Source organism: Siniperca chuatsi, linkage group LG18, assembly GCF_020085105.1.
Source record: "Siniperca chuatsi isolate FFG_IHB_CAS linkage group LG18, ASM2008510v1, whole genome shotgun sequence".
Classification (NCBI taxonomy): Eukaryota; Metazoa; Chordata; class Actinopteri; order Centrarchiformes; family Sinipercidae; genus Siniperca; species Siniperca chuatsi.
In genome coordinates this window covers 6,564,000-6,577,073 of record NC_058059.1, presented here as the reverse complement: position 1 = coordinate 6,577,073, position 13,074 = coordinate 6,564,000, and the positions used below count along the sequence as shown (strand labels likewise).

The 13,074-nt window shown below is 41.0% G+C and overlaps 1 protein-coding gene across 3 annotated transcripts in view; it reads right to left on the bottom strand.

Annotated features, from left to right (window-relative positions):
* The window catches only part of col5a1 (procollagen, type V, alpha 1), an 81,270-nt gene that overhangs the window by 12,219 nt on the left and 55,977 nt on the right, over window positions 1-13,074 (bottom strand). For all 3 annotated transcript variants that reach the window (XM_044175425.1, XM_044175423.1, XM_044175424.1), the window contains exons 28-48: window positions 12,643-12,687; window positions 12,170-12,223; window positions 9,855-9,962; window positions 8,589-8,642; window positions 8,070-8,123; window positions 7,233-7,277; window positions 6,987-7,040; window positions 6,861-6,905; window positions 6,698-6,751; window positions 6,547-6,600; window positions 6,404-6,457; window positions 5,628-5,735; window positions 5,320-5,409; window positions 4,752-4,805; window positions 4,342-4,449; window positions 4,126-4,233; window positions 2,901-2,954; window positions 2,677-2,730; window positions 2,458-2,565; window positions 2,311-2,364; window positions 2,074-2,181 (exon numbers count right to left, since the gene is read on the bottom strand). In XM_044175425.1, the coding sequence (XP_044031360.1) occupies window positions 2,074-2,181; window positions 2,311-2,364; window positions 2,458-2,565; window positions 2,677-2,730; window positions 2,901-2,954; window positions 4,126-4,233; window positions 4,342-4,449; window positions 4,752-4,805; window positions 5,320-5,409; window positions 5,628-5,735; window positions 6,404-6,457; window positions 6,547-6,600; window positions 6,698-6,751; window positions 6,861-6,905; window positions 6,987-7,040; window positions 7,233-7,277; window positions 8,070-8,123; window positions 8,589-8,642; window positions 9,855-9,962; window positions 12,170-12,223; window positions 12,643-12,687 (1,467 nt within the window). The remainder of the gene's footprint in view (window positions 1-2,073; window positions 2,182-2,310; window positions 2,365-2,457; window positions 2,566-2,676; window positions 2,731-2,900; window positions 2,955-4,125; window positions 4,234-4,341; window positions 4,450-4,751; window positions 4,806-5,319; window positions 5,410-5,627; window positions 5,736-6,403; window positions 6,458-6,546; window positions 6,601-6,697; window positions 6,752-6,860; window positions 6,906-6,986; window positions 7,041-7,232; window positions 7,278-8,069; window positions 8,124-8,588; window positions 8,643-9,854; window positions 9,963-12,169; window positions 12,224-12,642; window positions 12,688-13,074) is intronic.

The window sequence follows — 13,074 nt, the reverse complement described above, 5'->3', positions numbered from 1 at the left end:
GCCTTATTGGATAGTTGCCCTGTTGACTCACCTATATACTGGGCACTATCGTTCTTCACTGTCACATAAGCCTACCATCCTCCCTGCTGGGGTCTACTGCAGATGCAGTCTGCCACACCTGTTTCAGGGAAAAATATTAGCCCATGTCATGTTTGGGAGACAGGGAGCCAATCGATAGCACAGCTCTGCAGAGCCAATGACAAGCTGTGAGGTGATGTGTTATGATAAGCATATCAGATTCTCTTTAGCATGAACAACAGCTCTGTATTGTGAACATCAACTGATACTCTAAATTAGCGTGTGTGTGGCTGCGTTCCAAAACCTCTCTTGTTGCTGTCAAGAAATCCACTCTAAGCAGTTGGTACGCCTGTTTAGACTGATCCTCCTGTATTAGAAGTGTACACTGGTCTTTATGCAGTGTATCTGAGAAGCCCTACACGGACCTTGACTCCATCCCTAAGACAACCTACTCATGTTCACCACAGGGCTGCTGGTAAAATCTGCTGAGTACAGGGAAACCGAGAGCATGAAAGACAGCTGCTCATCACAGATATATGAGGGGTGTGTTTACAGAAAAGCCTGAGCTCAGTTGCTCACCAGCTCCCTGGGCCGGCTAATAAAATGCCAGCTCAGCTAAAGAGCGATTAGGCCAAAAGAGCGATTAGGCCAAAAGAGCGGTGTGTTTGTTTGCACAGGCGAAGGACAGGCTATCCTCATAATTATGAGATTATAAAAGGAGCAAAAGGTGATTCTATTGCCTGAACCAGATATAACAAATCACACCTTCACTACAGACAGAAAATGAGGAGAAGGTGCACAGTACTGCAGTCCTGCGGCTGCCAAAGCAGCTTTCATAATGAAACAGCAGCAACAAATAAGAGTAGGAGCTGATTTTATAAGAGCCGCCTTTAATAATGCATTTATCATCTTAGAATTGCAAGTACAGTGCCTTTGAGTATTCATTCACACACTCTCTACCCAGCAACAGCACTGTTGGGGATGGCAGCCTGTCCATTAGATCTGCAGTGCATCTGTCACTCTGCGGCCGAAAATAATTATCATGTCCCATTTAAAAGGGTATCATATAAATAGGCATGGGAAATATTAATGGCTGCAAAAGCCTTGTAAAGAGGTATCATTCACAGTCTTTACCACAGAGCACTCAAACAAACTGCTCACACACTGCATCCGTCTCTTCTAAAGTGTTAGAAAAACCAGTCAACCGGATAAAAACTGAATCAGACCTATCTTATAGGGAGGTTACAATGCAAAATTACACACAATCAGGTGCAATAGTGGTCTGGGATTCATAGCATTAAGTCCACTTGGGGTCCTTTGTTGTGTTGTCTACCTCTTTGGAAAAACTGCATAATCTTTACTTTGAAACTTCACATCTAGAGAGATATTGCACTTTTTGGAATGGGGCCAGAGGTGCCATCTGGAACAAAAAGGCTGTAGGACGATGAATACATTGTCAGTTGAAGGAAGACATTTCAGCCGGTGGAGTGGGCTTCCATAATGGCCAATCACAACAGTGCCTCTCATCCACTTTAAAAGCCATAGATGGTTTCAGTCCAGACTGGCTTCTCCAAGCGAAATGATGATACAGCACTCTAAATACAGTATCTACATGTGTGAGTGATGTATCTTTTTCAGTTGAAATAATGTTCCAGGAGGCAATTAAATCACCATTTCTGTGTGTAATTATGTGCACAAAATAGTTTTGGTAGACAAGGATATCTGTGTGCTTAGGAGGCAGAATTTAAGTTAAAAATCTGTTAAAATTAAAAACAGTCAAATTTTTGTTTACTAAAGTGATAAGATAAAATTTCCATGAAATGAAAAGAGACACCAAATAACATCACTGAAAAGAGTTTATGTGACTTTGGCCCGCCCCCTCACCAAAAAAAGCCATCAAAACGGCATTATGCTACCTGAACTGCTTAAACACAACCTCAGCTGCAAGACACCACCCACCTCAGAGGTCATCCAGGGTCATCTGGAGCGACAAAGTTACAGAACGGGCACAAGCGCAGTTAATGTGATCAAACCAGAAATAGAAGAGAGGTTTACCTTTTCTCCAACAGCACCAGGGTTTCCAATACCACCAGGAGGTCCCTGAGGACCATCAGCTCCTGGGGGTCCTGAGGGGCCTCTGGGACCAGGGGGGCCTGGTGGACCCTACACGGAAGAGAGGATACAGTCTAATGAGTAAAGACACTTCACCTGCAAACTTGTAATGTAACGTATTGAATAATAACACAGTCACTTATATAGTGTATACATTTGTATTCTCAATCAAGCTCTTACCATCTGACCAACGTCTCCAGTTTCACCTTTCTCACCAGGTGGACCAGGCAGGCCCTAAGGGGTGTGCAGAGGATTTAATAATATTGTCTCAGTGTTTCTTAATGATAACATTTGACCACAGTTTGTATTTCTGATTGCAGTCCGTACCTGCAGCCCAACTGGGCCTGGAGGTCCAGGGAATCCTCTTGATCCTTCATCTCCCTTTTGGCCAAACAGACCCTGCTGACCTCTGGGACCAGGCTCACCATCTGCACCCTGAAGAGGTCACAATCAGGAGATACAAGGGTTGGTGGTACTGCTGGCCTAACAGAAACAGTAGATGAGGCGTTGAATGATCTGAACACCCAATGCGAACTAGACACTTACAGCAGGACCGGGTGCTCCAACAGGTCCTTGAGGGCCGGTAGGACCAGGTGGACCCTGCAGAGGAAGGAGCACATCAAAAGGTCGATCAACAATCGTATCCTTCACTACTCAAAACTTTCAAAACCCATGAATTCCCAGTAAAAATGGATTAGCCTTACAATCTCAGGCAGTAAAATGATAAATAAATAACATATTTACGATAACGCTGTAAATAAACAACTTACATGTTCTCCTTTGTCACCCTTGCTTCCTTTCTGGCCTGGCTCTCCAAGCTCTCCCTGTGGAACGAAATGATCACAGTGTGAAATGAAGACAGATGAAACTCTCAATTCAAAGTAATACATAAGTGGCAGGGAGATAAAATGTGACAATGAATAAAGTTAAATTATTATCAAACACAGAACAGAAACTGACATATCAAAGCACAATAAAACTTACACTCTTACACTATATCCCACCTTTGATAAGACATTATTTTTTTTAGAGATCTGTCTATGGATATTTGAATTATATCTCTCCTTCTCTGACAAATGGTGACAAATATAGATCACATCTGAGGGGGGCTTATCAATCATGATGGTTGAGTCACTGCCGCTACTAGCCGCCAAAACAGAATAGATAATTAATCCCATCTCAACCTGTTTGCACCAGCATTCCTAGAGCAAGGAACCTTGCACCATTCTTTCAAAGCCTCCACATGCTGTGGGTGTTTGAAAAAATAATGTTAATAACTGCCTAAGCCAAAGGCATTTACTTTTGGGTTTGAGTCAGACAATGCTCTTTGTGAGGCAGTATTAGTCTCTTAAAATAAAGGCCTTGGAGTTGTTCACTCCCTGCGGACAGGACTTATAATGAGAAAGTGTCTGAATGTGTGTAAACATTAGCTTGCGAGATCCTTTTCATCTGCATGGCAAATACCCTCTGTATTTTCTGTGTCCGTCTGCACCGCGGGGACCATTGTAAGGCCAGTTAAGAACTGAGGCATTCTTCAAAGGATAAGAGATTATCCTCTGAGTATCTCCGCGGCTGATCTTCCTGCAAATGTTTTTAGAGGGTATGAGGAGTTGTTCTTGTTTTAAATACTAAAGGGTCATTTTCACACATTGTTATTGCCACAAAATTCCTCCCTCTCCTCTGTCTGTTGGTACAGAAGGGTACAAAGCTGAAACAAGGCAGGTTCGCCTTTTAAAGATCTATTAATCGATGCAAACTCTGTCAGACAAATTCCCCTTAGAGCATTTAAGGTCACAGAGAAAAACAAGAGAGGGTATCTAGCTTGGATCTCAACTGTAAAGTGTCTTTGTAAGGGGATAAGTGTGCATGTTCTGTATATTAGTGTGCGCATGTGTGTGATGCAGAGTGCACAAAAAATTAAAGCATTAATGCAGCTTTACTGAATTTCATTATATTTCTCTTTACTTGTAGGAGAAAATAGGAAAATTAACTCACCTTGTCTCCATCCTCTCCAGGTGGTCCAGGAGGTCCTCCAGGTCCTGGCAGACCCACAGGTCCCTGAATACCATCTCTTCCAGCTGGGCCTTGAGGTCCTTTCTCTCCCTAAAATATTTGTTCATAATACAACACCATGTTGTCAGCCATGCTTAACTTGTGAAATTTACTCTTTTTCTGTATGTCGCTGCAATCTCTATAATATGATGTTCTTACCGGTCCACCTTTCTCTCCAGCAGGGCCTGGAGGTCCCTGGGGGCCAGGACGTCCAGGGAGACCTGTAGGTCCAGCTGGACCAGCAGGACCACGCTCACCAGGTGAACCCTACAGCACCAACGCACAGCAATGTTAGCAATCAGAGTAACTGAGTGAAAATATCAAAGACACCAAAGTTTTAACACTGAAACAAAATCATACTATCAGGCACATCTACCCTACCAAATAGGTCAGACCTCTCTTATGTAAGTAGCAAACTGTGCATATCATTATATTATGTAAGAGCCTGGAACAACTGAAGGTGGGAACTTTGCTATGAAGACAATTCCCAGAGATGGAGAATATGGAAGGTGAGCGTGAGAGCGTGAGAGTGACAAACTGAGGTTGTGGATGCAGTAAATTGTACTCACAGCAGGGCCAGGTGGGCCGTGTGGACCCTCATTCCCTTTCAGGCCGTGAGCCCCCTGCAGAACAAAATGAAATGAAGGCTTCAGAAAACAAACACATCTGTTGGGGAAGCACACTTCCTGCCTTACACTGGACTTCCTATCTTCAAACAGGCTCAGCATGAGACGAAAAACCTCCTATAGTCCCCAAAGTGGAGGCTGAGAGCAGACAGGGAGAACAGTTATTTGCCAAAACTGCTGCGAACATCCCTTTTCATATCAAAAGAACAGGTGTATCACATCATTTCTGCATCAAAAAGCTGTTTCTGCCATTGATTTCTAAAATAGTTCTACCAGGACATGACTTTGTCAAGTTAGAATAACAAAATAAAAATTTAAAAAAATAAATAAACAGCCTAAAGCATACTGTTCCTCTTCTGAAGCCCACTCAGGGATCTGAAAATGTTTGATTCTTGAAGTTCACCACAGTCTTACAGCGATTTAATAGACCAGAACTATTATGCAATAACCAAGCTGTGAGAGATATTGAATTTGTGTGATGCTATTGTATTGAGCAGAAGGCAATACTAACCACAGGGCCAGGCAGACCTCTCTCTCCAGGGAAACCTCTTGGCCCAGGAGGGCCATCCTTACCTGCTGGGCCAGCAGGACCTGGGTCACCCTGTAGGTTAAAAAACAATCTCATTAATCCTGTGAATGCAGTGCTAGGGTCTAGGGTGTGATTGTATGTTCCAAATTACACGTGAGTGTAATTAAATCATCCTATAAAACAAAAACTCTAGATGGGGTGGGAAATAAATAGCATTGTTATTACAGGTATGTATTACGTTGATGGGGTGCTAAAAAAAATAAAATATTAAATAGAGCTTCAGGATTCACCTTGGCTCCTTCTTTCCCTGCAGCTCCAGGTAGACCCTGCTCACCAGGTGGGCCTGGGGGTCCAGGGTGGCCCCGATCTCCCATTGGTCCAGTCTCACCTGTTGGTCCCTACAATTGAAAAAAACACAAATATAATCATGGATACTACAGCATAAAACCAAATTGCAGAGGAGGTGCGAAGAAGACAAACGCTGTGAGCAAAATCAGCAATTTAATACAAAAAAGATGTTACAATTTCTCCATCTATTACAAAACATGCCGTGGAGAAGCTGAGCATTTGCTGTGTGGGAGGCCTACTAGTCATTAAGGCCACATACAGCTCCGTTATCATCAATGCTCTCAGCTGGCATTAGCAGAGCGGCTGGGAGGGAAAGTCTGTTAAACGTTTATGCATAATGGATGAAGAGCCCATTGCCAATATGAAAGAGGATAAACAACACTTAAGTCATGGCTCGTGAGATATAGGTATGAGGATAAATCCATTTTTTGTCGGGTAGACAAAATGCTCAGAGTCTTCTGGTAACTTTACTAGTGCACATTTTAATCATCACCTACAGGTTTCTGTTGGCTTTTTGTGCACACACAATTTGGACAGTACCTCTACAGCACCGAGTGTAACTTTGAACACTTTGAGATTAATACAAATACATATTGTTTTCTTTTTCAGCACTTAATGGAGATTTGTCTCTGCACAAAAAAATACAATCAATATAAAAATATAAACCATCACTGGTAATACATGTAAGGCAGCAAGATGGTCAGTGACTGTGACTCACCTGAGGTCCAACCACGCCTGGAGGACCAGGAGGGCCGGTCTTGCCTTGGAATCCCTGTTTATGTGAAGACAAAACAGAATTGTCACACAGCTGACTCTGTGGAATACAGATGAAGAGCTGAGTAATCAGACTAGTTTACTCACAGTCTCTCCTCTCTGTCCAGGATGTCCAGGCAGTCCATCTTTCCCTGCAGGTCCCTGAGAAATACATACAAATATATGAATGAATGACAAAGGAAAAGGCATGATGGGTTTGTATACAGAGTCCTGTGTGATGTATGAGTTTTGGACTCACAGGAGGGCCCTTTGGTCCTGGGAAACCTGTTGGTCCCTGAGGCCCTGGCAGACCCTGAAACAAACAACAAATGATTCCATGTCAATAATCAGTTGCCTCTTATGGAAACCGATACATGTTATGAGAATAAAGTGAGCCTTGATGACAGTGTGATGGTACATACCCTCTCACCGGGAGGTCCTGGTGGGCCATCATTTCCTGAGTTACCCTGACGAGACAAAATAAGGAGTAAATGGTTAAGTCGTACCACAATATATGAAAGAAAGTGGCTGTGAAGTATTTTACGCACCTTTGGTCCAGCTTTTCCTGTTTGTCCTCTTGGTCCTCTCTCTCCTCGAGGCCCCTTTAGAAAAAGACAAAGGAATAAAAATCATAGAAAGGATCCTAAGAGATATTTGTGACCTGAAAATATTATGCTTCACGGCTGAATCGGTGTGGGTTCCCCTCAAGCATTGCCCAGGTTGAACCTCAATTTTCACTCAGGTGCCAAGCTTGCCATCTGTATATAAGCACGAGTCTGCTGAGTAAGACTAACCGTTGGTCCTCTCTGTCCGCGTGGGCCAGACTTTCCTGCTGTTCCCTGTGGACACGAAGAACACACACAATGATCAAAGGGGTGGTACATCATTAAGAGGCTGCATCCTCTAGAAGAATGAATCAAATGCCAGTGGACAGTAACATTTGAACACATTTAAACAGAATTGGACCATTTAGGAGCTCTGAGATCATCTTTTATCATTAATTAGGAATTACCAGTTTCAAAATTACCATCAATATTTATCATCACCTACATTAGATTCATTACTACTTCAGAATAGGACATTTTAATAAACAATAATGCACAATATGATTTTAAAGCAATTAAACTAAAACTATTACAATTACAGTGGCTGCATACAACTTTAATGAGAAAAACAATCATATCTTTTGTGTGGCTTTTAAGTTTCAAACAAGTGCTGTGAAACTATGTTAATGGAACTATTATCCCCTTTTGTCTGGTTGCTTGGTCTCATAAACTTCACAAATGTTTTGTGAAGATGAAAAGCTTTATGTGCCTTGCTCCACTCGTGGTGAAAAACCATTACTCTTGCAGACAAGCTAATGGCCCATCCCTTAAACAAAGAAAATGAAACATTGCTCAAGTACCACAAAGTGATAAACAATGCTTTTTGTTGTTCAAAATGAGTTGTGTAAGTGGTAATGAAGAAGAAATGCAATTGTCTTTCTGTCCTTGGTAAAAATCTTTAGCCATGCAACTTCCTCTAGGTTGATAAATTTGGGGTAGGGACAGGAGCCTGTCTCCATTGCTATGCCAGTATTGATCCAACCCTTGTAGAAATGAGAAGAATAATAAGAAGTCTATCTGACATACCCGAGTTCCTTTCTCTCCATTGGCGCCAGGGAAACCTTGGAAACCCTGAGATCCCTGTGTTGGACAAAGAGAACAATTAATCATTTGAGTGACAAACCTTAAATATTATATCCTTTGTTTATTCCCTGAGACATCCCTAGCATATTAAATGCAACAGCAGATTAAATGAACCATAAATAAAAACAGTTTTTTATTGTTGTCGTATCAGAAGCTGAGGACACCAAAAAGCATATTCAAATCCCTGGCTCTTTGATCAGGGAGCTTCAAGCATGTCCAGTTGTCAGACTGTGGCTTTCGGAGAGGCTAAAGGATGAGCCATCAAAAGTTCAGCAAAGCATGCACATGTACAGTATGCATTTTTCATTCTCTTTTAAATACACTCAGAAACACGCATGTGTGTAGTGACAATTTGGCTGAATAAATTGTGTCCCTTATCAGTAGAGTTTTAGAGTTACTCTTTACTGAAATCAGTGAACAAATGACAATATTGTTTAGCAATACACATATGTCCGCAATTACCTTTGGTCCTTGTCTTCCTGGGTATCCTGGCAATCCGGGAACTCCAAGTTTACCCTGTAAATGGTCAAAACACAATGGTCAAATTGATTCAGAAGAGACACAGATAACCTGACTTTTAGTCTCCAGTATGGGTCAAGCTCTAAAAATGCTGGATTCTACAATACCCATAATGCAACTCAACAGCTTATGAGCTTATCCTCCACTAAATGCATTCAATTCTATACTGCATGGTGTTTGTGATGCATGCATTAAATATATGACACTAAGTATTAATGTAACTTTGTACATGAAATATATAGTATTTTTGTGGGTTATCAATACTCCAAAAATAATAAATTTATCAGTAGAATTTCTATACAGCACTGATCTCCAAATGAGTATCTTGCCAACCTAAATGCAAGACAAGCAGACTGCATCAGGCCCACATTATACTACAATTGTACAGCTGCGAATGTAAACAAATAGAATAGTAGTCTTATTCTAGTTGTAAAACTACATTAAAATATGAACAAGCACCTGCTAAACAAAGCAGCATTTGTTAGAACCTGCTCAGTGTTTGAATGTTGAAATGTTGGCTGCTGCACAGGCTCTAATTAAATATGAAAATGACTCAGCTGTTACCTCATGTGTGATCCAGATACAGACCAGTGTCTACAATGCAGTGTTACTGCCATAATGCAAATAAGTGTATAATTCAGATTCAGAACAAGCACTTCAATATAAGGAGAAAGCTTTAAGGATAATAAACACATGCACTGTTGAACATAACTACAGTTTTCACTCCAACTTCGGCTAATGACTTGCCAAATCAGATTGTGCATGTGTTTGTTAGCACAGTAGTAAATAGTACTCAACATCTGTTTAAGCCAGTTTTAAAGCCTAATGACCATTAAGAGGCTGCATCCTCTAGATGAAGTTTTGGGTTTTCTTTTAACCAAAAAAATGGCTCAAGTATTGTCAGCAAAAGCTTATCCAGTGTTCAATTTAACAACAATTTAAGAATGTTAAGAACTGAATCCATTTTATGCTCCCAGCTGGTTCAAGATCAGCAGCAATGAAAAATCGGTTTCTGTTCAGAAGAGAACGATCGAAAAAACTATTTTCCTTGTTAAGCCCTGCTGAGCTATCATCCTAGATCAAACATGCAAAATAACAACTTGGTTTTTTACTCTGTTTTATCAGTCAGTGTAAAATGTAGGCAGAGGACATTCTCTGTGGGATATCAGTGTTTTGGTTGTAGAAGCCAAACTGGCAAAAGGAGCTTACCTTCTCACCAGTTGGGCCAAGAGGACCAGCATCTCCTGGGAGACCTGAGCGACCCTTTGGTCCCTCTGGACCATCTTCTCCTCTGGGTCCTGCTGATCCAAGCTCTCCCTGGAAAGAACAAGAAGCAGAAAATATTATGAGCCGTATACTTAAACATGATGCACTAGATCCACTGTAAGCATTAGGTCTGAACACATACTTGTACATACTTATAATTTATCATTTTCCTTACAGCTACAATGCAGACTTTTCTTGTACATTGTTTACATTCAGTTTTCTCACAAAAAGGTTTATCCTTGAGGCCTAACAAACATGTTGAATGTATTTCCTTCATCATAAACCATAAAAAAATAAATAGCAAAGACAATTTTTTTGTACTGTATATTTTAATACCTTAATTGTTTAGATCATGTAGACTTCAGCTAGCACATTTCTTTTTTCTGCCTTTTGCTGGTGCATTGCTACGTTTCTGGGTGCATTACTGCCGTAGCATGAAACACTACATTACACAAACATGCAAACCAAACTGGGACCACTCATGAAACATTGCTCCATAACACCACTAGTGGTTAAAAACCCCACAGAGTACATTTAAAGGCCCCGAAAACCTATTCTTCAATCACGACGAGCAATGGTGTCCTACATGGATACAAAGTTTTCTGCCAACAGTTTTAGTTATTTCACATTAGACATTTTTTTTTATTAGTTTTTTCTCTGTGCTCTTCTTACTGGTGTGAAGTGGATGGGGCTGAGTTGATGTCAGGTATTTTCATTCACCAATCAGGATGTAGCAATATTTGAATCTAAGTCTGATGACAGCTGTGGGGTCGTTTACTTAAGTTGCCAGGCCACTGTCAATCAAATCTGATCAAACCACACCTGCACTGTCCTGATGAAGCAGATTAGCTGAGTTTTTCTTCTGTTAATTTTTTATTATTTCTCTTAATAAATAATACCTAAAGAGGGTTTTGTTTTGTTTTTTTCTGAAAATTTCCCATTTTAATTGTTGCTTATTTAGTCCTGAATATTTAATGTTATAGAGACATTCTTTAGATTTGAAACCAAGTTTTCAGCAGGGACATGTGAAGTCATTCAATATATGTATATTGTCTTAACTCATCATATTACGAAAGAAATTATTCATACTGTATTAGATCATTCCTTTGCAACACCTTCATTCATATTCTTATACATTTTCATTTGTGTCACAAGTACAACTAGATAACAGATTTTTCTTGTTGAGCAAACAAGTCCGTCCATTCTGGGTAATTCGGATCTGTTGTAAGTGTAAAGTTGCTTAAAAGAATCAAGTAAAGCTATGTTCCTTGTTGCCTGCCCCTTAAAGCAGTTAGCGATCCTGTTATTGCTTCTCTCTGTACGTGTGCTCCCCTTCTACCAGGACACACACTAAATGACAGAGTACAAACTCGCTCTGACAACCAGTCGCTGCTGCGGAGACCCAGTGGTGTGTGAAAGGTATCTAGTTAAAGGCTTGTGCAGAGCTGAACAAGCAAGCGAGTGCACGCACACACCCACACTCAAGTACACATAAAACAGCATCAAGCAAACTGTACTTGACTCACACTTGCAAGCTCATCAAAGAGAACACTTTAAATTGATCACACACACACACTTTTCATAGGCATGCTTAAAAATTAGTCATTTAGATTCTAGTCCATACGTGTCTCCTCCAGAGCAGAGGGCCTCCTCAAATCCTTGCTTTCATCCGGATCTGCTACATCTCCAGAGGAAAACAGGCTGGAGCCCTGTGTTTCTCTCTCGGGTTTGAAGGGTTTAAAGTGCCATTGATTTCTCCTTTCTTTCTGTACTCAGCTATAGACAGCCTGGTCAGTTCTGTTTCTCAGTGTAAAAGATGGTTTTGCTACTACTTGACATTGTAAATCCCTAACGCTGTTTGGAGAAGGAAGCTGTTCCTGTTTTCTCCTAAAGTTGTGGAGGTTCAGACTGACTGGAAAGTGGCAGAGGGGATAGAAAAAGAATTGGAAAGTGCTCACGTAAACACATACGCACGCAAACATACTAACTTCTGGCAATAGGAACAACACCTTATGTTTGCCCATTACCCACAATTCCACAGAAGTCACAGAGGCTTAGGCCTTGAGGGGCTTAAATGTCAGGAGTACTTTCAATTAGTTCAGGTAAAGGTCACCCCCAACAAAACTAAGCCCCAAAAACAATTTTGAGTACAGAAGTTCCAGTTGTCTAATTACTTTAATTAATTTGTATAATGTTTCCAGCACTCAAGATGTGATTGATGCGTACTGTTGAGTACAATATAAACAAAGAAGCCTTACCCTGTCGCCCTTGATACCCATATCTCCCTTGAAGCCAGGGAAGCCATCTTCTCCCTGGCAAGAGAATAAAGGAGATAGAGAGGTGAGGATGTAATGAAAGAGAAAGAAAGGGATAATACAATGTGGAAACCATTTGTGTGGTATTCATACACAGACACACACTCAAAGACAAGCACACACATACAAACACAGATGTGGAGTCTTGGCAAGATCCCCTGTTGCCATAGAAACTCTTGATCGCCTTTTTTTCCCTACTGTACCAGCAAAACTCAGATCAGTTTTGCAGGATTTCGTTGGGATTTTCATTAGCATGAAACATTTCAAGCAGGGCCACTACTACCATCATCATCATCATCACCATTAATGTTCAGTAAAATTCATACAAATACTACAATTTCTCTGAAGTTTCTACCTTTCACACAGTCACTCTCTTAGACTTTCTTAGTCTTAGTCAACAGTCTGAGCTCTCTTACCTTTTCACCCTTGGTTCCTTTAAGGCCGCGTACACCGTCGGCTCCCTGTGATGCAAGAACAGACAGATGTTACAGGTCGATAGGGTGCATATTGGACAAACAGGAGGGGCTCAATTGTAGATCATTCAGTCGCACGAGCCAGGAAGATATTCACCACCAATGATGATGTGATGATTACAGTTTTTCTAAAATAAGGCTGCAAAGTCAGAAAAGTCATCTAATATAGCTGATTGTCACTGCTCCCCCCCCAAAAAAATGTGTTAAACAAGGGTGCTATTACACCATGTAATGGATGCATTTAGATGTGTTTTGTCTGTAGTTTAGAATATAACTAAAAGCATTTGAAATCCTCAACTACTTTTCTTGACCATTCATCTCATCTTCCCAGAGAGAGCAGACACTTCAGACATGTAACAAGGGCACTGTTAGCTA